Here is a 23,107-nt window from a genome sequence, read left to right as displayed (position 1 = left end):
AGAAAGCTGTCCTAGAGAGGCCTGGGGTGTGAGGAAGTTCAATGATGGGGGAAAAGCACCCTTAGAGTTATAGGGAGCAACCTAGGGCAGAGTCTCCCTCTGTAAAATGGGAATATAACCTGCTTGGAGAGTTGCTGGGAGAGGGAAGAACAAGGCAATGGGCTGAGTCCGGACCCCGGCTTGGAGCAGGGCTAACCCAGTGTGGGGATTTCCTGGAGACACTTATGAATGGACTGTGTTGCCATCACCACCCAAATTTAAACATTAAAGCCCTAACACTCAATGTGACCCTTATTTGGAGATGGGCCTTTAAGGAGGTAATTAAGGTTTAACGAGGTCATGAGGGTGCAGCCCTAATCAAATAGGCCTGGTGTCCTTGTAGGAAGAGACACCAGAGTTCTCTCTTCCCCTCTTGCACACACATGGAGGAATGGCCCTGTGAGAGATGACTGTCTCCAAGCCAAGAAAAGCCTCAGCAGAAACCATCCCTGCCAGCACCGTACTCTTGGACGTCCAGCTTCTAGGACTGTGAGAAAATAAATGACCGTTGTTTAAGCCGCCCAGTCTGTGGTGTCTTGTTACAGCAGCCCCCTTTCCCAGAGATTGACCTGCACACCCTCGTTTTCAACAAGCACACCCCACTTTGCTACCGTGCTATGAACAACATCCAGTTAATGACAACTGCACATCAGGACCCAAACATGCATTGAAAACAGATCCACAGGGAATTATACCATAATTCAAATGTACATCAGCGTTACACCATGAGCCCTGATTTACAATGATTTATTACAAAAGCTTTTGTAAAAAATGTAGGCAACGTGATCTGCTGCAACTGTTTATTATACTTAGAAGTCTACAAATTTGAGCTTTTAAGAAAGATTCACAAAATATTCATTTGAAACCACATTTTTGGTTCATCAGATTTCAAATATATTTTACTGTTCTGAACAATATATTCTAATGCTGTCTAAAACACAGCCAAATTATTTTTCTTTATTCATTTATACACATTCTGTAATTTTTTGAAAACTAAGATTAAGATAAAAAATATTAACAAAACTACCCAATTACAATTACTATTTTCTCACACACTGAACTGTTTTCTGTAGCTGTATCTTCTTACCTTATTCTATTTTAATTCTATATACCATATTGATTGATAAACGCACTTAGGGAGTTCTCATCTTACATTTCTCATAAATTCAAACAGCCACACCTTGTCAAAAAGATAAAAATCATTCCCTTGGCAATGTGGAAGCTTAGGCTTGTTAAAAGCACTCACTGAAAAATATTTTTAAATTTACAGATCATACAAAATAATCTAGTTACAAACGGACAGATGACTTTAAACATTGTTTTGAAATCACCCTACTGTGTGGAAATGTAAATGAAGTAATCCGTCAAATTAGACACTAGGCATTTTTGGCCTTTTGTTTTCATTCTTTGCTCCCTTTTTAATGAAATGTGTGTGCTATGAAAGTCCTCCTCCAGGCGCATCTAGCCTGAGCTGGTTCTGGTAGCCCTTGGCCCACGAGCCACGAGGAGACCACCCTGCTCCCCCACATGAAAGCTCTCAGCCACAGAGAGGCGGAAGGAGCCGGAGTCTCCAGGCCCCAGCTGTTGAAACTAAAGATTCCAAGAAAACAAAGCAAGCACATGCGTGGGTATGCTCAAAGGAGGGCACGCGCAAGGGTAACGTGAAACAGAAATGACAGTAAAGCTTCTAATACATCAAAGACAAGAATTTCTCAAAAACAATATTAAAAAACAGAAATGTATATATACCATGTGAAAAAGTAGCAAAACAATCTGCAAAATCGTCTGGTCTTCATGGCAGCCTGTGATGTGGTCACTGATTCATCTAAAGAAGAACTTCTCCAGGAAACGCACATCATGATGTCAGTATTAAGAACCATAGCGATCCTAAAAAGAGAACCAAAGTGAAAGTTCACAAACACTCAGCATCAACCCCTCCTTCACGCACACTGCATGGTCAGCATTACCGAAACCAACATTGCGATGAACACGGGCACCCAGCACCTGGCATCTGACACATTGCTGCCTCCCACGGATGCGGATAACTGGGAGCAGGCCCCACTGCAGCTTCCCGAGGCTGAGGACACTACCTGGGCTCCGGAAACCTACGCAGATTCACATCCTGCCCCCAGCGCCCATGGCCTCGGCAGCTCCCCGGGCTGTGGTAAGGACTGAGGCAGGGAGCAAAGTCTCTGGTGCACAGAGGTGGGAGGCCAAAGGCCTCTGGGAAGAAAGTGCAATGGGGCGGACAGAGGAATACATTTGGACTCTGAAATGCTGACATTTTAGTTTAGCTGTCGATCTTGCGGAACTAACTTAACCTCTCTGTGCCTGTTTCTTCACCTGTAGAATGTGGATATGGAAGGGAGAAATCTATAAAACAGGGATGATCATCTATAAAATAGGGATGTCACCTACTTGGAAGGACTGATGTGGGCTCAGCTGACCTAAGGGACATGGAAGAGCTCTGAATTCTAACTAAAGGGCCAAGAAAAAGGAAGATTGTGTTAACAGCAGTGAAAACAGCGATACCCACAGTCTCGGGCTGAAGGGAATTCTCCACAGTAGGCAAGCGTCTCCACACCCTCCCAACCTGGAGCCAGGGCAGCGTCTGCCTGGGGACCAGCAACCTCCTTTATTTATCTGTTTTTTGTGTGTGTTTTTTGGCAGCTGGCTGGTATGGGGATCTGAACCCGTGGCTTTGGTGTTAGAGGGCTGTGCTCCAACCAACTGAGCTCACTGGCCAGCCCTGGAACCTCCTTTAGAGGCAACAGAGTCCGTGTTGATCAGGTCCCACTCCCTGAGCCATGCTTCACATAAATAATAGAATCCTTCTAAAATAACTTGACGTAAACAAGAAGGTTCAAGAAATAAGCCTTTCATATAATCAGAGATAGCCTTATTGTTATATACAAGTATATGTTCCATCCTTGCTTATTTAAAAGATTGAAATACAATCTAAATATCCAACTTGGGGAATAGTTAAATAAATTGTATGTATTTTCACTCAAGAGGATGTGGCTTCTGAAGAATTTTTATTTATTTATTTATTTATTTATTTATTTATTTATTTATTTTTTTATTTTTATTTATTTATTTTTTTCTTTAATTTTATTTTGTCGATATACATTGTAGCTGATTATTGCTCCCCATCACCATGAAGAATTTTTAATTACATGGAAATGTTCATAACACGGAGATAAGTAGGATATAAAACCATATACACAATATAATATCTTTTTTTTTTTTTTTTTTTTTTTTTTTTGTCTTTTTGTGACCGGCCGTACCGCGCTCAGCCAGTGAGCGCACCGGCCATCCTTATATAGGATCTGAACCCGCGGCGGGAGCACTGCTGCGCTCCCAGTGCCGCACTCTCCCGAGTGCGCCACGGGATCGGCCCTATAATATCTTTTTAATTTTAAAAAAGATACTCATAGGGCCGGCCCGTGGCTCACTCGGGAGAGTGCGGTGCTGATAACACCAAGGCCCCGGGTTCGGATCCCATATACGGATGGCCGGTTCGCTCACTGGCTGAGCGTGGTGCTGACAACACCAAGTCAAGGGTTAAGATCCCCTTACCGGTCATCTTTAAAAAAAAAAAAAAAAAAAAAAAGATACTCATAGAAAGACATGCATAGAAATCTAGAACTTTCATAAAATATACCAAAATATTTACAGAAGTTAATCCGTCTGAGGTGAGATTATGAATAATTTTATTTTCTTAATATTTCTCTGTTCTAATCTAGGAAAAAACTGGATAATGATCATGACAATTCCTGTAACAATTCCCCTAGGGTCATAAATTTGAAAATTTTAAACAAATATAAAATTATAATTTCTGGTTTTCATAATGTGCTGGGTTATACTGTAGCAAACATATAAATCACTAATACACAATCTAATTTTCCAGCAATTGAAGAGTGGCCGAAATCTCATTTTCAAAACCAGGAACCCACCATTGTCTCAGTGAGTGCTGCCCTGTTTCACTGACCTGAATTGAAGTCATGACTCCATTAGCAAAGACGGAGAGTTTTCCAGCAACGGACCTCACTCCCTGCTTAAACTGCGTCATGTCAGGGGCGCTGGGCAGCACGCTCGAGAGGTTGTAGTTCCCTGCATACACACAGCAGACACTGGCTCATCACTGTACCAGGGCAAGGACACACACAGTGCCCAGGACACTCAACGACCTTGAGAGCACAGATCCCACCCTCCTGTTTCCTCACGAGCAGCAGCCGTGGTTAAGGGAAAGGGACCCAGTGCGGTCTCAGGACTCAAGCTGAAGTGCCAGCCCCACCATGAACCAGCTGCAAGACCCCATGGGAGAGAAGATCTAGTATGGGGTCTTAACAGCATCATGGGTTCAAATCCTGGCACTGCCACTTCTAAACTGTGTGCCTCTAGAGAATTTACTTTCCCTCCCTGGGCCCATTTCCTTGAGGTGATTAACACAAACTTGGCAGGTAAGTACTCAGCAAATGGCAATCATCTATAGTTTTAGTGTGCTCAGCATTCCTTCCTCCTTTTTTAGTAAAAGCCCACCTCCCTTACTCTGGGGACCACCTCTCACCTCTCCCCTGTCCATAGAGTGGGCACGTGACCCAGGCCTAACCAATCAGAGCCTTCCCTGGGATTCAGGTATACTCAGATGAGAAGAGCCATTTGCTTGCTGTGGTCAGGCTCCACTGCCAGTCTTCCCAGCACAGAAGCCCAGATTCTCACCTTCTTTGCTCAGGCTAGTGTTAGCTTGGTTTCTGTCACTTACATTTTGGTTGCCCTGACATAAATATTACAATTATTGCTATCAACACAGATAAAGCACATCAGTGCTTAGGTGGATCTGACACACTCCCAGGGTTGACAACTGGGGTTTCATAATGAACTTTTGTCATACAATTATAGTAAGAGGCTAGAGTGACTTAGTGATGGTGAGCCGAATGCAAACCTGCAGGTCTCCAGGGGTAGCCACACCAGCTACCCTCTAGACCCCACACGTGACCTGCCTACACCACCTGCACCTTCTGCTATAGAAACAAGCAGCCAGGTCTCTTTCCAAGAAGAAAAGAGAACTGGCGAGCTAGCCTGCAGCACAGATACCACCTGGAAGAGATAGTGCTTTAACCCAGAGCACCATTCCCACGCCCACCACACAGGGAGGGCCACAGATATGGGTTCCTCCCTCCTCCTCCCCACCAGCTGACTGTTTACAGTTCTAGAGGCCCTTCACTCCAGATAACAGGGCAGAAGGCTAGCACAGTCACAGGATTTAGGAGCTGTGTCTCCTCTGAGGGCTCTCAGGGCAGGCTGGAGGAGATGGACTGCTGTGTCGGATACAACCCAACGTGTTCGGTTACACAGTGGGCTCCAGGAAAGGACAGCTCCAGGAGCTTCCTCAGGAAGAGGGTCCTTGACCCATGGACTAGGTCAGAGCCCCCATCTCTCAAGTATCTCTTCCCATCACATCCACAGTGTGCTTGGTACTGAGGACACCATCGCCAACCTGCTTCTCCAGAGCATACCGCCTACTGGGGAAGGCAGACAATTAACTGATAACATCACTAAAGGGTGACCATGTCATCTGGAGGGGACACAGAGCGAATTCAGGTGGGCCTCAGCCCCAGTGGTGAGACACAAGGGTGGCAGGAACATGCCAACGGGGCCTAACCAGGCTCCCAGGTGCGGGTGGTGGGGCTGTCTGGGTGAACGGCGGGGAGGAGCGTTCTGGGCTCAGGGGTCCAAGAGAGCCCACTGTGCTCTGGGCCCCACAGGCTCAACATGGCTGGAGCAAGGCGCAAGTGGTCAGTGCTGAGAAATGAGGCTGGAAAGGCCACAGGAGCCATGGTCCTAAAGGCAGGGGAGGCAGATGGGGGAGCTGGACTCCAACCCAAGGGCAGGACCTTAAACAGGGATGACTGGGCTGTGTTTCCAAAGATCATCCCGGGAGGAGGGAGTAGAGGGCTGGGGGCAGCTAAGACCGGAGGCAAGAGCGCCAGGCAGAGGTTGTGGCCACAGCACAGGCAGATGACGAGGGCCTGGCCACAGTGGGGGCCAGGGACTCGAGGATGCCAGGGGGAGATGCAAGTCGTGTGGGTCTGTGGTGTGCAGAGGGAGCGGAGGAGTCTAGGACGACTCACAGGCTCTTCAAAAATGAATTTTTAATGGAATATTACATACCGATTTCCCTGAAATGGACACAAACCAAGAGAAAAAGTATTTCCAAGGTTACAAGAACAATGAGTTTAATCATGAACAAAAAGAGCTCCAATGGCCACTTCTCTGAGGCAGGCACAGCACACACTGACTCGCTGAGATGAATGAGACTCCAGTCCCAACCTCAGTGGCAATGCCACTGCATGGCTATGATGTCTGACAAATGTTTAGCAAATAACCAAACAAAATCACCTGACTGCAGACTGGGCACAGCTCTTTTGAGACCTGTGGGTCCCCGGGAGGCCACACTCCTGGACTCCAGGCCAGAGCAGGGAGGAAAGGAGAGAGTGGCCAAGAGACCTCCAGATGCAGAGGACAAATGCGAGCCACCTGCCACTGACCCCACACGTGCCTGTGGTGAATGAGAGCAGGCACCTAGAGACGAAGGCTCTGTGGCGCCTCTGGCACTCCCAGGCAGACACGCTAGGACTGAAACAATCAGAGACTGTTATCCTGAAAGAAATATACAGAGGGGCAAGCTGGGTTCTGAGCTTCTTTTGTTCTAACATTGCTCTCACAAAGCTACCCCTGCTCTGGCATCTGGTGCCCTGAGTGGCTCCAAGTCCCACCCAAGGCAGTCCCATGTCCCCCAGCCGACAGTGCTCCATGAGAGTGACGCCGGGAATCACCATCATGTCAGGCTGGCTGTGGGCACTTACATGTGTTCTTGCTCTGTCCTTCAACTACCCTGAAAGGGAACGGCCCCGTGAGAAACATCACAGGGCTCCTGGGTTAAACCTCACCCTCAGAAAAAAGTATCTCACCTCCCCAGAAGGCATTTCACATTTGGAAATTTCACATTTCACTTCTTTCCCCAAAAGTAATTATAAAGGTATATACTACGATCTACCTAATGACACTGATATTTCACACACGGGGAAACCTTCAAAAGCACACAGAATAGTTTCTTAAAACCAGCTTTTGCTCTTTGCTGAAATGCACTCTAAATAAGAAGTAAATATTTAATAAGAGTTGCCCAGTGTGCTCACATTTAGGGCGGTCATCACAGGCATCTTTTCTACGAGCCCGATGGAAGGTGCAGAAGGAGGCGGTGGCCACAGGCTGGTCCATTTGCATTTGGAACGAAGGCTGGGGAGGGAGGACAGGCTCTGCCATGCGGTGGACTGGCCAGCATGGCATGGGGATCAGGCCTCTGGATAACCTGGCACCCTGGGTGCACCCTTGCAGTGACCATACGTTGCCATGGACCAGTTTGTCTGGCACCCACATAGGGCCAAAAAAGTTAGTGGACCTTTGTTCTTGGAAAGGGAACAGGAAGGTAAATACATGCCAGCCACAATTTTCCTTCAACAACTGGAAAGGCTGGTCTCATTTGATCTCCAAAAGCTTTTTTTTTTAAACAAACAATAATGTTTTAGAAACTTCCAGGAGTTTGCATTACAAAACACACATTCCCAAAAGCGATCGTCAACAACTTAGGTCTCTGGCTGGCCTGCCCGGCTGCATCGGGGCTCCTGAGCTGTGGGGGCAGCTGGCCGGGGCTGCCGGGAACCCTCCAAAGGCAGCTGGGTGCCTCTCTGCCAGGGCTGGTCACGAAAGGAAGTGGCTCTGACAAAAGGCCAAGAACCAAAAGTTCAGAGATGAGAACGCAAGCCTGTGGGCCACACCTTCCCCCCCATCACTCAGCGCCATGACAGGTCCAGTCAGAAAGCAGCCGACCAAGGGCAGCAGGGCGGAAGGGTGGGCACTGGGTGCGTGGCCCACGCAGAGACAGCACCTGTGGGTGCAGCCCCACTGCCACCCTGCCCACCACAACCTTGCAGCAGCAGACGTGCTGGCCCTGGTCCTTCGCTCCTTGAAGGGCCACCCGCCTTTCTGCCCCCTGGCTGTCCACTCTGCCAGCTCACACCCTTGGCTTACTAGGCACTACCTGGATAGAATGCTCCTTCCCAATGCAGCACGACAATCTGGCAGCAGTGCCCACTTACACCCCAGGGCCACGGAGGGTCGCTAACATCCTCCAGACACCAACACAGAAGGGCTGTCCTATGACCTTCTCTGTTGAGGCTGTTTCCCTTTGGACCCAGAAAATACTTGTTCTCTAGGACTGTCCAGCCAAGCGGCCACCCAGGTCAGCCACCCCATGCAGAGCAACTCTGGGCCTTCCTTAGAGCCATACCTAGCTCCTCCAGGGCTGGGAATGAGGGTGCAGAGGCTGCTAGGCCTGGAATACCTGGCTCCTGAAATCCCCCTCCCCATGGCTCTCCTGTTGCTATGTGGGCCCCTAAAATGACCTTAGAGGACACTGCCATTTAGTGTTAACCACAGAGCCCATCCCTTGCACCTGTGGCCTGGCAGAGGCCCTTGTGAGGTATGGTTTTCCTGAGGCTCAGGCTACACAGGCAGAAGCAGTCTGGGTGGTCTGTGAGGGGCCCGTGCTCTGAGGCTCACTGCCTAGGCTCACAGGGTTTCCCATCCTAGCCCGGCCCTCTGCCCCAGGACAACCATACACCTCCTCCCTGGGGTCTGACCCTGAAGAGGGATAGGAGAGATGGGCAGTTCCTCTCCCCATGCCCAATTCCAAAGCTGTGTTCCGTCCTCCCAGAAAGACTGCTGCTGGTGAGGTCACATGCTCCTACCTGCCTCTACCCACCCTTGGGGACTGCGAGGCACCTGCCAGACACTGGATGGCACTTTACATACAGTATTTCATCTAAGCCTCATGACAACCTTGTGAGGTAGATACTGTCCACCCACTTTACAGAGGAGGAGACTGAGGCTAAGAGCGCCATAACTTACTCAAGGTCTCAGCATCACACGGGGCCCAGGGTCATCCACCTCCAAGGCTACGCTGCATGCTTTTTGACACCACATTCATGTGTGCTGGAACACACTCATCCATGACCATGCTTCAGGAAGATGACTTGCCAGGTCACGTAGGGATGTTGATTTAATTTCATGACTTGATCCCTCACATGTGAAGCTAGAACAATAACTCTGATCTACCTGACTTACAGTGGAGATAAGAAACCAAATAGTGGGTGCTAAAATATCTTGGAAAAGGGAAAAGTCCCATCCAAATGAAATGTGTCCATCCTGTAGTCACGACAGGGACCAACTCTCAGGAGGGCCCCCATTACCTGGCGTCTGCTTACGCTCCTCATCAAACAGATCAGCCGAACTGATGGAGGAACTTGCCGAAAGCCTCTCCAGACGGGCCCTGGTTTCATACTAGAGAAGGAAAGGAAAGGGACCACATAAGGCTCCGAATGTCATAAGCAATTTTGCAAAAAGAATCACCAAAAAGCTGTCATTTGAATGTATTTGTGCCCCTTGGCTGTCTCTCTCCAACAGCCACTGCCACAGCCAGGCCCTGGGGATGGACAGCATGAGCTCACATTCCGCAGGGGGAGGCAGGTCACAGGCAGACAGACCAACAGACGACACCACGGCCCCCATGGCCAGTGCACAGGAGCCAGAGGAGAACAGCGTCCCGTGGTGTTGCTTCCAGCCGGCTGTCAGGAAAGGCCGCTGGGCAGCTCTTCTGACCCCCATTTCACTGCATTATAACTGCATTTGAATGCCATCAGCTTTACAACAAGGCAGACTTTAGGGGCAGGGAATAGCCAAGAGGCAAGTCTACTCTTGAAATGATGGTGACAGTCCCACTGCTGCAAAATCACACCAGCACAGTCCAGGGAAGCATGCCCCGTGTGGTCCAAGAAGCCTGGCAATAGCAGGTGTCTCCAAGAGTTTGGCATAAGCACTCCAGAACTGGAGGGAAAACTTAAGTCCTTCCATTTCACTTGAGTCTTACAGCTTAGCGAGATTCTACTAAAATGAGCTCACTGGCATTTCTAAGAAAAAAGGCAACAACCTGAAAATAAATAACTATCCCCCCAAACAGAAGTATGAATTTCATTTAACTATGGTTAAAAATTATTAAATCCGGGGTTGGTCGGTTAGTTCAGGTGGTTAGAACTTGATGTCATAACACCAAGGTCAAGGGTTCAGATCCCGTACCAGCCAGTCACCACCCCAGTTAAATTAACTACAGCTATATCAAGAATCACCTGAAACGTATTCAAAAGCTATTGAATAATGGCTATTTGAAACACAGGAATAAGAGAAATGTGAGACATAGTCCCTGCCTTCAGCACCCTGCTTGGCGAGGCAGCAGATGGGTGGTTAGTCAGACAGACCCAGGTTCGAGTCCTGACTCCAGCACTCTGGGCCGGGGCCTCTGGCAGCCCCAGTCCTTCTCACGCAGCGTCCCCTCCTGCCACAGCCCCCACACCTGCACCTCCTTCTTGCTTCACGGGGCCCCACAGAAACTCTCTGGACCCTTACATCAGCCTGGGCTTGTCTTCCAAAGTATGTATCTGATGAAATGGACTTGACATCGCCGAACTTCTTCTGGGCCTCATTTGTATTTTCAACTAGCTCATAGTCTGGCTTGTAGCGAGCAGTAGGTCTACAGTTAGAAATAGCCAAAATAAGTTAACCTGATTTGACGTGAGGCACATGCATTTCTCATTTCTAATGCACACATGTTCCATTTTTATTTTTTAAAAAGCCAACAGCAGTAGTTTTGTAAAAGGAGTTCAGGCCACTTTAAAATGCCTGAAAGTTCTAATAAAAAATGATAAATATCCAAATCACACATTTGAAGGAATTCTTATTTTAAATGAGTCTGTTATTTCACATTTCAGTTCAAATGTGTTATTTCATCTTTCAGATCAATTAGTAAGTACTAAATACACTGTAAAATATGTAGGACACTGCTCTATGCTCTGTAGGATATAAATTGAGTAGGGTGGCTGTTCATCCCTGTTATCTGGGACAATCTCAGGTTACACTTGTGGTCCCAACATATTAGTAGTGCCCCCATGCACTCTCAAAAGTTCCCTGGTTTGGACAATAAATTATACGGTCCTTCATTCATAATCACCAAAAGCTGGAGACAGTCCTTCAACAGGTACATGGATACACAAACTCAGGAATAAAGATTAATGAACACCACATCATAAATAGGTGTCAATAAAAGGTGCAAGAGAAGTTAAAGAATCCAGATGAGAAAGGCCAGTTACGGTATGATTCTACTGATATAACATTCTGGGAATGGAAAAATTATAAGGCCAGAAAACAGACCAGTGGACAAGCCAGCCACCAAAAAAAAAAAAAAAAAAAAAGGAAAAATCAGAAAACAGACTAGTGCAGCTGGGGGCTTGTGGGTGGGGAGGGCTGACCACAAAGGACATGGGGAATTTTGGGGGGTGAGGGAACTGCTTTGTATCTTGGTTTTGGTGATATTACATGACTGTATGTGCTTGTCAACACTTGCAGAACTGTAACTTCAAAAAGTGAATTTTAATGTAAATAATACCTTAAAATGGAGGGAAAAGTGAAACATTCCTGGACTAGGCCACCTCTGACCCATGGAACCAGAATCTCTTGGGAAGAGGTTTCCACATATTATGTTTTTTAGTAGGTCCATAGGGGATTCTGAAGTGCACTTCCAACTTAGAATCACTCATTTAAAATAAAAAGAATATTCTTGAATAAGTAGAACAAAATCATTTACTTACAAAAGGTTTTCATGCCATCATGTTATCAGTAACTTCTCCCTAGAATTGCATGGATTCACTGTTACAACCCCCAGTTTTGCTGTTCATACCTGTCTGAATAGCCTGTGGTTTTCAGAACTGTCTCAGTATCTTTGCTGGTCTCTTTTTTCCAATAGGAATCTGAACTGTCATCCCAGTTAGAGAAAGAACTTCTCCTTAACTCCAATGGCTCGTCAAAGTACCTGCACGAATAAGAGTAGAACAGTGACTCTGGAAGCCCTTGCTGATGCTCACTTATTGGGTTCTCTCACTTCTGGCACGCAGGGGACTGTACTTCTCTGCCCCCTTGAAGGGGCTGCCACATGACTAGATCCAGCCAATGAGACAGGAGCAGACACAAGATGTGTCATTTCCAAGGCCTTTCAATGTCCATGCTTAACCTGCCGTCCTCTCTTCCCTTGCCGCACAGAAGAGGTCTTGTTTTCCAGGTGCTGTAGTCTCAGGCAGATGAAATCTCCATCAGTCTGGACAATCAAGGTGCCACACAGAAGACAGATACTCTGGACAATCCCCTGCACCCTCAGCAGACTTTATGTGAACAGAAATAAACTATCATTGTGTCAAGCCCTTGAGATTTGGGGGGATGTTTATTACTGCAGCATAACCGAGCCTATCCAGACAATGTGACATCTTCGAGCATTATCCACCAGAGGTTACATATTTCATTCTCTTCAGGTCTAGTTCTGCCTGGGCAGGTAGTCACAAATAAAGCTGCTGGGCCTGGAGAACTGAGCCCACCCAAGGAGCTTCTTATTGGCAATCCCTTCCACGTTATGCATGTTGACTATAAATGATGTTAATTAACCTCCTCCTGGAATTGGATACAAAGCTAAAGATCATTGATCAATGAACCATTCTGCAGATGCTCTTTCAGTCTGGAGCTTGAAGTAAACTTGATCTGATTTGTAAGCACATCAGAGGAGATGCTGGCCTTCTGGGTCTGTTTACACCTTCCTTAGCTGAGCATCACTGAGCAGGGCACTGCTCAGAGGGCAGCACTCAATGGCAGCTTTAGGTCCTTTGTGGTTGGAGAAATATCTTTGACCAAGAGCAGCAGGTTTGCCTGGAATAGGACAGAGACTGATAGTTGAGGTGGATGTGCCAGAACCTTAATAAAAAGTGACCACGCCTTGTTAGAATGGAAAAACAGCCCAGCCAGACACACACTCAATGAAGGAAGAGGTCAGGGCTTAGGTCTTAGGAAAGGAAGGGTAGTGGAGGAGAACCCAGGCTTCTCTGGAGAGTGAGGATGGAAAACACACAGAAAACTAGGCGAGCACAAGCTCGTGTTATAAGGAGTTGCACAAAACATGGAAACCCTAGGCGGTCAGAGGGGCAAGAAACCAAAGATGAATATAAGACGGCAGCCAGACCAGTAAGAACAAATAGGCAGAAACCCTGATGAGCTAAGATCTGGGGGGGAAATGCTATAAGCATCTATACTCTTTTTCCTGGTAGGAAAAAAAGGGGGGGGGCAGCGGGGAGGATAAATCTGCTGTCTGAAACAGATGGTGTCATTTTATACTGATAGTAGAGAGAAAGCAGAATTTATGCATGTGGCTTCTACCTTCCCTGGCAAGAAGGTCGTTAAGAACAAATCTTGTTACACTAGCTCCTCCCCAGGAAGGAAAACACAGAGTTCAAAGCAGACCTGGACTTCAGCTGGAATCTGGCCAGGCTTTCCCGCAGCTGATGACCAAGCAGCTCAGCACTGTACCCAGGCTCTGCTTGGAGGAGCAGGGACACTGATCCCCGCTCAGAGAAGTCACTAGGAGGAGGAAGGGGCTGGAAGTCACCTCAAAGGAAGGTTCCAAGGTTGTGGATACATGCTGGCCTGGAAAGTCTTCCTCACATGGTTGAGGGACCTATCTGTAAGGCCCAAGGGAAAGAACTAAGACCAGTTCAATGAGGAATTTAAAAAACGTAATAAGCACCTATGAGGGCCAGGCAGGCTGCTAGGGGAAGATACAGAGCAAGGAGACACATCCAGTCCCTGCCTTCATGGGGCTTGTGAACTGGTTTACAGAAGGGAGGCTGCTTTGCACTTAGAAACCCAGGGAGCTGCAATAGCGTAAGGTAGCGTTTCTCACAGAGCTGCCTTGAGGAGAAGAGCAAGCCCAGAGGAGGCTGGATGGCCCCCGGAGGGTGCAGAGGGGGTGCAAGCACTGGGTTGGGGAGTGAGGCAGGTTGGAATTTCCAAGCTCTTAACAACTCTGAGATTCAGGCACTCAGATTTTGCAGATTCAGCATCACTCTAAGGAAACGACATTCTTTATTCCTATAAGCCAAAGTGCTTCTGAAATGTAGGGGCATGGGATGACAACTATTCAAAAATTAGAAGGAGAGAGACAGCCATCCGCTTGGACCCCACTGTGACCGCAGTGGTCCCTGAATGGGGTGGTGGGGCCTTTTCTTCCTACCACCACCCAGAGAGGCTCTCTATGCTCTTGCACAATGCAGGAGGCACCTAGCCACTCACTGGGGAACAGACAGATGCCCAGCCAGGCCTCCAGCTGCCTCTTGGAAGGACAGCGTGAATAGGACTGACCAGCAGCCAGAGAGCTGCAGAAACCCAGCAGCCTTTCCTGATCTCCAAATCTTTACTGACGTTCTCATGTTTTGATTTCTAGACCCTAGTTATCAATGCTTTTTTTACTTTTATTTTTGTTCTCCCACTCTCTTCATCTAACCCTGAAAACATTCCTTAAAACCCCTTGATAAGAGCACCCCAATATCACATTATATCTGATTTTCAGCTATAGACAGTTGTCTATTCCATTGAAGGGCACACTGACTTTATAAGGCTGAGCAAATTGTTCTGGTTTAATTATTCTGTACTCAATATATACTTACATTGTTTTTATCCTGGAAACAATGGAACAACAAGAAACAAAAAACAAGGATATGTTTGATCTTATTTTTAATGGAAACAGTACTCTTTCATAATTCATAATATTTGAGTTCTAATGGGCTAATGAATAATTTGGAAGCAATAAGAGCTCTTCATGGAACTAATAGACTTGCTTTCAGAGAGTCCATGTTTATCTTACTTCAGTTGCCAAAGTACCTAACAGAACCCTTGTTCTACTAATGGTGGTCACCCTACCAAGTAGGACTAGAGGAGGCACTTACATTCCTATTAGACCACCTGCAGGTCATAATAAACGATGCACCAAGGTCTCTCTGGAGGGAGTCCAGATGTGTGGTCTATATAAAAACACCATCTGCTCCCAGGTCTCAAACCATAAATAACCGTTTCATAGCAACAAAGGCCTTTAGGAGGGCTATCTCTTTTGACTAAGCCTCTGAAAAAGGAGAAGCCCCTTAGAGGGCTTTGAAGCTGCCTTGTGGGAAGATCAAGCCCCACAGAAGCCTGTCAGTGACCTGGAGGCGAGGATCTCTGTGGGTGACCTCACTTACCAACCCTGCTACCAAGCAACAGTACTGACCTAACTTGAAATTTAATTTTTTTTCTTCCTTTTGAAATTTGTTTTCTTTATCTTCCTACTCTATCATCTGCAGGAGTCACTAATGAGCAGTGAAATAAGCAAAAGGCGTCATGGAGAAGCCACGTAGGTGAATGCAGAGTCTGCATCACCAAGCGTTTCCTACAACCCAGACTCAGTCCCTTGTTCACGCCCACATCCGAAAGGACTTGATATGAACGCAGTTCCCAAATCAAATTACGGATTTAATTTTATCCTATATAAAATGTACTTAAACACTTTTTTTTTCTTTTTGACCAGTAAGGGGATTGCAACCCTTGGCATGGTGTGGTCCGCACCACGCTCAGCCAGTTAGCGCACCGGCCATCCTTATATAGGATCTGAACCCACGGCCTTGGCGCTATCAGCACCGCACTCTCCCGAGTGAGCCACAGGCCGGCCCTACTTAAACACTTTTAAAAAGCATGATTTGGGTATGACATCTGAGTAAACTAAAACCTGGTATATTATACAGGTTACAGAAGTTGAGCAACAATAAACCAATCCAAGTCTCTGAAAGTAGTGACATGTAATACCACTCAACTACTAGCTTTTCTTTTTGCAAAATACCTGCACTTGAAATAATCTGGAGCTATGCTTAGAGAAACATTATACAATTCCTTATCTACAAACTTTGATAGGAATATATATAATTTCACAATTAGATTCTAGTTAATAGTTAATATATATTTATCTCTAGTCTATATATGAAATATATATCTGTTATACATATGAAAGCCCTTCAAGCCTGTAATAACTGCCAGGCAGCTCTTACACCCTCCGAGATGTAAGCGACAGAGCCTCTGGCTAAGCTCCGCCCGCTACTAATAGGCACATATTCAATTTTCACAAACTACTAACCTGAAGGTGGCCCTCAATGTGGTTAATTTAACTACTTAACAATAGTAATTAAACATTTAGACTGAGCCACATGTCTCCTGAACTGAGTTTCTGTATTATTATAGCTGCTAAACATAACAACAACCAAACACTATTCCAAATGCTCTATTTGCAGTAACTCATTTAATCCTCACAAAACCCTGTGAGGTAGGTACTCTTAGGATCCCTAATTTACAGATATGGAAGCTGCAGCACAGAGAGCTCAAATAACTTTCCAACGGTCACACAGACAGTATGTGGTGGGGTCAGGATTCAAATCCAGGCCATTTGGCTCCTGGGCCCATGTTCTCATCCCTCTGTCCTCAGCTGTGCCACCTCCAGTGAAGTCACAGTTTCCCTTGGTGCCTTTTTTAGCAAGCAGGCCTCTCCCTGTACTGGTCAGATTCTTGGGGGAACCTCACGAAGTGAGTCGATTCAAGTTTAAACGCGTTCTCCCTGCTTCTGCAGGCTGCTTGAACCTGAACCTCATTCTCCATGATCAGCTTCCCAGTAGAGTTATGCATCTTTGTCACTGATCAGATGGTGAGTGCTGAAGGACAGGGGCCCAGGCTTTATCCTAGGGTCCCCTCAAAGTGCAATTTTATTTTTCAATAATAAACACACGAACACAAATAGAGTTTATTTCATATTCTATCCTGCCAGTTGAAGTTTCCTGAAGCTGATATTCTGAAACAAAAGAATCTGCTGAAGCCCTAAGGCACAGCTGTGAAATATCCAACTGCTGGACTTAATATATACCTTCAGGATTTTGCATATTTCTCCAATTTCACATTTTAGATTAATACTTCTCCCCTACCTCAAATTTGAACTCTCTTTTGTTTATTGGTTTTTTTTTTTGGTGGCAGGCTGGTAACCTGGTTCGAAACCTGGACCTTGGTGTTATCAACACCATGCTCTAACCAACTGAGCTAACCAGCCAGCTCTCTAATTTGAGCTCTCAGTTGCTGATTTTATTATCAAACATTTTAATACTAGCAAACATCGTCCACTAACAAATGTTTTCCCAATTTTTATTCCAAAGGATATCCTCGGCTCCAGCCAAAGCTTTTAAAAACAACAAAATTACTTGATTTGTACTTTCTCCTAATGCAAATAATCTAATAAGTCCATACTAGTCACTGCTTTTCAAAATGACACTTTAATGGTGACTTTTAATGGATTACCTTGAGCTGGAAGTAAAATATGAATCATCATTGTCATCATTATACTTTTTTCTTGGTTTTGCCATGATGGGTGATTCCTGTTCTATGGTCTGCATATCTGAAGTCACTGAATGTGAAATGCCACTTGAGAAAACAGAGAATAAAACAGGAAAAAATTATAACAGTTAGTTCAAAAAGACTTTTGTTTCACCAAAAAGTGAATGCTTTAACCAATACTCTAGAATAAAGACAAATTTATTAGAAGGGTTAATAAGTAATAAAATAATTTTTTTTTAGTGTAAACTTTCAAAAATATTAAGTTTTTGTGAGGACTATAACCACAAAACACAGTCACATATATTAGTTATGTTTGGGGCATCCACTCTGGTGTGTGTTTAACAAGTCAGACCTATTTCCTTTTTCTAAGAACCATGTTTGGAATTTTTTCATACTACATTAAACACTAGAATAAAGCAAAAACAATTAAAGAAGGGAAGGAATACCAAGAAAATACCTCTAAAGTTGAAATTAACACGGTCCAAGGAAAATCCAGTCATGATTAGCAAAATGCTTTAAATTCTGAAAGCCAAGAAAGCAGAGTTTCACATACCTTCTGCAATTTCCAAATCCCATGCCAAGTCTCTCCGAGTCGACTTTTTTTTTGCCACTCATGTTTGTCTTTTCATCTTTCTTCATTTGAATTTCAAGATCCTTATAGGCTAATCGTAATGATGAGACACTGCCAGAAAGCCAAATGCTCCTTAATTCAGCTTTAATCTTGTGTTCTTACATTAAAATACTAAGCCAAATCAAACATGTAATTTATACTCTTAGCTTCATGCTCCTTTCCATAATTAACAATTATGAAGGCAAGATGGCATTTTTTCCTACTTGTCTTTTTCGAGCAGACATTCAAGAAAATTTGAGTAAGTTTACAGCCACTTTTTCGTTGCTGCTGAACCTACATTACTGTTCAAGTTTAGTTCATATTACCTATTATTGTACAATAACATAATGTATGCCTAAATTACTTATACATAGGATAGTAGGAAGCAAGATTTCTTACTTGGATTACTATTTTACTACACTTCCACATTACATATCAAAGCACAAGGTCAGTCTCACTGGTCTGCTCTAAGATAAAAATACACATAAATTTGATTTTACAAATAGATAAATTAAGGAGGAGTTACTTAATTATAAAAGGAGTCTATAGTTTACAAAATAATTTCCCATAGGGTCTCTCTATGTAATCAGTCTTCTGAGAGCACTGTGAAATGGGACAGTCCTTCAGCAGCAAATAGTTTCTTCAGCACTACCAGTCATACACTGATCTTCTACCAAATACTGTTATAAATAATACACCAAAGGGGTAAAAAGATGTATGAAACATTGTCCTTACTCTCAGATTTCTGAAAATGCAATAAACACCTAATATTTCATAAAGAAAACTATGCCTATATTAGTAATAACAGCAGTACTATATTAGTAAGACAGCAACAAAATTTCAGGGCCCTGAACAGTGATGTACCTACATTATAAGGATTTCTAAGTTGTCCATTTTATAAAACCATGTAGAATGTCATGAATTCCTCATAAAAGAGGCACTGTATAAATTCCATAGTAATATAAATAAATTTCTGTGTAGTATCAGGGAATGGCAACAGGATTTCTTACTAGGAAAAAATAATCTTGTTTTTGCTGTTTCCTTCCTTTAATGAGTCAAGCAGGATTTCTTTGTTTTAATCCGGTAGTTTGTTTCCTTTACTATTATACCTACAGAACAGGTTACGGGTATTTTATTCCTTAGCAAATAAATAATATTCTTTCAAGTATAACTTTTGGAGGAAAACAATAGATCTGTTTCAAATCATGAATAGATATAACTATAGCAACAGATTCTTCTGGAAGAGATGAATGGGTGGGAATGAAAAAGTTCTTTCTCTTTCTCTGAGAAAGAGATTACATAGGAAAATTTCCTTCTTAGGACATCTGACATGGGAGTGGGTCTATCCCTCAAGCATGCTCATCTGACACGGGACTGGGTCTAAACCTCAAGTATGCGCATCTGACATGGGACTGGGTCTGTCCCTCAAGCATACACTTTAGCATCCTGGCTTACTGGAACACTGCTTTGGAAGCACTAACAGAGTTAAGGAGTCAGAACACTGTGTTTCTCAGACATGCAGGAGCCCTTCCTGGCACTGGCTCAAAGCGAGGCTACAGGACACTCAGATCAAACAAGCACAGCAACTTGGACAGCTCTGTCTCTTCCTACCCTTCCCCCCAAGTGTGCACACAGACAGCCTCTGAGGATGGGCTGAGAAACTTCCAGAAGGCCAGGATCAGGGCACTGCTTGGGCCATTCAGTTTCATAGTCTGATGGTAGAAGAACCAATGCTGTTCCTGGAGGTTTATTGAACTGTGATAACTTTATTCACAGCCATTAAGAAAATTAACTTGCAGAATAAAATTCTCAAATCTTAAGGATGAAACGTGTGCACTTTCTCCTAGCTGGCACCGCACTGGCTTGTGGAACTGACCTTCAATGGAATAAGCAGCAGTGATGGTGATTAAGGCATAGTGGTGCGTCTGTTCCGAACAAGGCCAAGAAAATTGCCAAATTGGGTTCCCAAATCAAATTCATAAAATTCCCCTGATATATCTTTGCTTTTATGACGTATTAAACAGTCCTAATGAAAGATACAAGCGAAGGCTAGTTGTTGCTTCTAATATAAATATGCTAATCTCTGTATGTTTTTTTTTTTCCTTAAGCCTTCCTCAGCAGTCTCCCATCCAATTATGAACCAGGCCCGACCTTGCTTAGCTTGAGACCAGATGAGAGCGGGAGCAATCGGGTTGGTATGGTGGTAGACTCCATGTGTTTTTACGCTTCTCCACCTACCTTACCTGAAGGAAGGGAGCTGAGGCTTTCTATAGTCTATCTCTTTTCTCTTTTGTCTGATCAGGCATTGGATTTTACACACTCCCTGGAAAAACTTCAAGCATAAGCAATCTGGACAGAGCCCACTCCCAAATGCCTAGTGAAGCCATCTAAACACTCAAATATAATCTTTCCCTTTGCCCAGGGTCAAAAACCCAGCTTAGTAACAGCAATTAAAGTCTGGCAACTCAGTGTAAATTTTGCATAAAGAATTTCAGACCATTTTCAACCTAAATACGGTTTGGTGCTGCCCCCTATGTTCGGTGAGTTAAATGACAGGAGAGATAACTACATTTCAAATTACTTGGCTTTACCTAATTCCACTCAGCAAACTGTCAGTGTGAATAGTGAGAAATGACATGGACTGAGCCAGGCACTGTTTGGTGCACTTTAATGAGCATTAACTAAGTTAATACTTAAAACAACCTCATAAAATAGGTGTTATTTTCTTCACTAGATAGTTTACAGTAACACAAGCTAAAACAGATAAAATACACATGAAAATAAGACAGAACACCATAAAAAGTAAACAAACATACACCAATAGTAGGCCCCAGCTGCTCCTCCTTTCTGTGACACCCACCCACCCCTTCCCTTCCTTCTCTCCTTCTGCTCCTTTAAACTCAGTCACATGCAGCCCAGGTGGCCACATTTCTCTTCTATTTTCAACACAAACGAAAACCTCTAAGAGCCTTAAATGTCTACTAAAAACCGGGCTCTGAACTGGCCTCCTGCCTTCCAGTTTCCTCCCCATCTCTTTGTCCTGGCTATCACTTCCAAACTCACTTTCTGAAGACAACGGCTCTCTGCCCCTCAGGTAAAATGTGCAGCTCCTAGCCTGAGTCTGAGGTGCCTCATGGTAGCATCCAGCTTCTCCAGTCCAGGCAGGTCACCCAGTGCAGACGTCATCACCCCTCTCCTTCAAGATTCAGGCCCAAAACCTCTGGCAATGCCTCTCTAGCCACAGCCTTCCATCATATATCTAGAATTCTGTCACTGAGTCCTATAGGGCATCACATTATACTTATTTCATTCCTGACATATAATTCACACGCCATAAAATACACCCTTTTAAAGTACACAATTCAGTGGTTTTTTGTATATTCACAAGGTTATGCCACCATCACCACTATCAAATTCCAGAACATTTTTAGTGGCCCCAAAGGAAACCCCACAACCACTAGAGGTCACTCCCCATCCTCACCTCCCCCAGCCCCTGGCAACCACTAATCTACTTTCTGTCTCTGTGAATTTGCTTATCCTGGACACTTCACATAAACAAAATCAGGTAATATGTGGTCTTTTGTGACCGGCTGCTTTTTCCTTTTTTTGGCGGCTGGCTGGTAAGAGGATCTGAACACTTGACCTGGAGTTCTAACACTGTGCTCTAACCACCTGAGCTAACCAGCCAGCCTTCACATAAACTGTTCAAGGCTTATCCATGTTGTAGCACATACCAGAACTTTCTTTTCATAGTGAACAACGCTCCATCGTATGGATGGACATAGCACATTCTGTTCACTGTTCGTCAGCTGATGGACACTGGGTTGTTTCTAATTTGGGGCTATTAGGATCAATGTGGCCACGAACACTCCTGCATTAGCTTCTGTGCGGATCTATGGATGTATGTTTTAATTTCTCTTGAGTAAACATACTTGAGAGCAGACCTGCTAGGTCACGTGGTAACTTTATGTTTAGCTTTTGAAGGACTACTAAACTGTTTTCCACAACCGCCCGTGGGCCCATTTTACATGGCTACCAGCAACGGACGAGACTTCCAGTTTCTCCACCTCTGGGACAATACGTGTTCCTGTCTTGTCTTTCCTGTCCCAGCTGCCCTCGTGGGTGTGAAGTGGCCATGTCACTGTGGCTGTGATTCGCATTTCCCTAACACTGATGGTGTTGAGCACCTTTCCCGTGTAAATACCTCTGGATACATCTCCGTCCTTTCCTTCCCACTTGACAACTCCAAGAACTTGCTGCTGTCCCTCGCCACCAGTCTCCTTCCTGTCCTTCCAATCTACGTGTCAATGCAGTGTCGGTTTTCATAAAACTGAATTTTGCCTTACCCTCTCCACAGACAAATTAGTGGCATGTGGAAAGCAAATGTTGCAGTTGTTTAAGTAATATTTTTATTCTCTAAAAACGTACTAGTGTAACGAAATCAAACTTACATGGATTCTTCCTGAGGCGCCGCCCTGGCCCGAAGGTCGTCTTGCTCCTTCATCTTATCTACAGCTTGAGCTCGCTTTTCAATTTCATTAAAATACGTATTTGCCAGTTTCTGGGCGCCCAAACTTCCTTTCTTGGCCCCAAGCTAGAAGATACATAAGATTATACTCTATCCAAGCTGTCTGAAAACTTCTATAACTGCAGCTAACATTTACTGAGGTTCATCGTTCGCGAGCACAGTGACAAGCACTTTTCACGTGTTCTCTTGCTCAGTCCTCACAGCTCTGTGCAGTTATTACCATCCCCACTTTACAAATGAAGAAATTGAAGCTCATGCACGGTCAGCAACCTGGCCAGGATCACACAGCCAGGAAGTGGCGAAGCCAGGATCCAGCCCTGGCACCTGCCCCCAGAGCCAGATGAAACACACCACCACATCCGAAACTCACCCCACGCCTGCCCTCAGCCTCACAAGATGGCAATGCTCACAGAAATGCAAGCAGGACAGAAACTTCCAAGGAGTCTTTGTTAAATTTTTTCAGAATTTTGTTAGACAGAAGAAATGTTAAACACTCATCCTAGAAAATATTCACTAAGTATAACATTCATCTTATTGAATAAAGCATA

The 23,107-nt window shown here is 44.8% G+C and overlaps 1 protein-coding gene across 2 annotated transcripts in view; it reads right to left on the bottom strand.

Moving 5' to 3' along the window:
- Window positions 1-478: 478 nt before the first annotated feature.
- The window catches only part of ARFGAP3 (ADP ribosylation factor GTPase activating protein 3), a 44,699-nt gene continuing 22,070 nt past the window's right edge, over window positions 479-23,107 (bottom strand). Inside the window, exons 9-17 of one of the 2 annotated variants that reach the window (XR_010021354.1) lie at window positions 22,483-22,625; window positions 17,975-18,103; window positions 17,386-17,508; window positions 11,888-12,019; window positions 10,561-10,684; window positions 9,351-9,441; window positions 4,031-4,152; window positions 1,789-1,926; window positions 479-526 (exon numbers count right to left, since the gene is read on the bottom strand). Coding sequence is in view for 1 of the 2 variants with exons in the window: in XM_063075588.1 (XP_062931658.1) it covers window positions 1,909-1,926; window positions 4,031-4,152; window positions 9,351-9,441; window positions 10,561-10,684; window positions 11,888-12,019; window positions 17,386-17,508; window positions 17,975-18,103; window positions 22,483-22,625 (882 nt within the window). In the remaining variant the exon portion in view is untranslated. Of the gene's footprint in view, window positions 527-843; window positions 1,927-4,030; window positions 4,153-9,350; window positions 9,442-10,560; window positions 10,685-11,887; window positions 12,020-17,385; window positions 17,509-17,974; window positions 18,104-22,482; window positions 22,626-23,107 lie in introns of those variants that run through there. The other variant, XM_063075588.1, reaches the window with a different exon arrangement.

This window comes from Cynocephalus volans, chromosome 12 (genome assembly GCF_027409185.1).
Source record: "Cynocephalus volans isolate mCynVol1 chromosome 12, mCynVol1.pri, whole genome shotgun sequence".
Lineage (NCBI taxonomy): Eukaryota > Metazoa > Chordata > Mammalia > Dermoptera > Cynocephalidae > Cynocephalus > Cynocephalus volans.
This window is presented reverse-complemented; position numbering and strand designations above follow the sequence as displayed.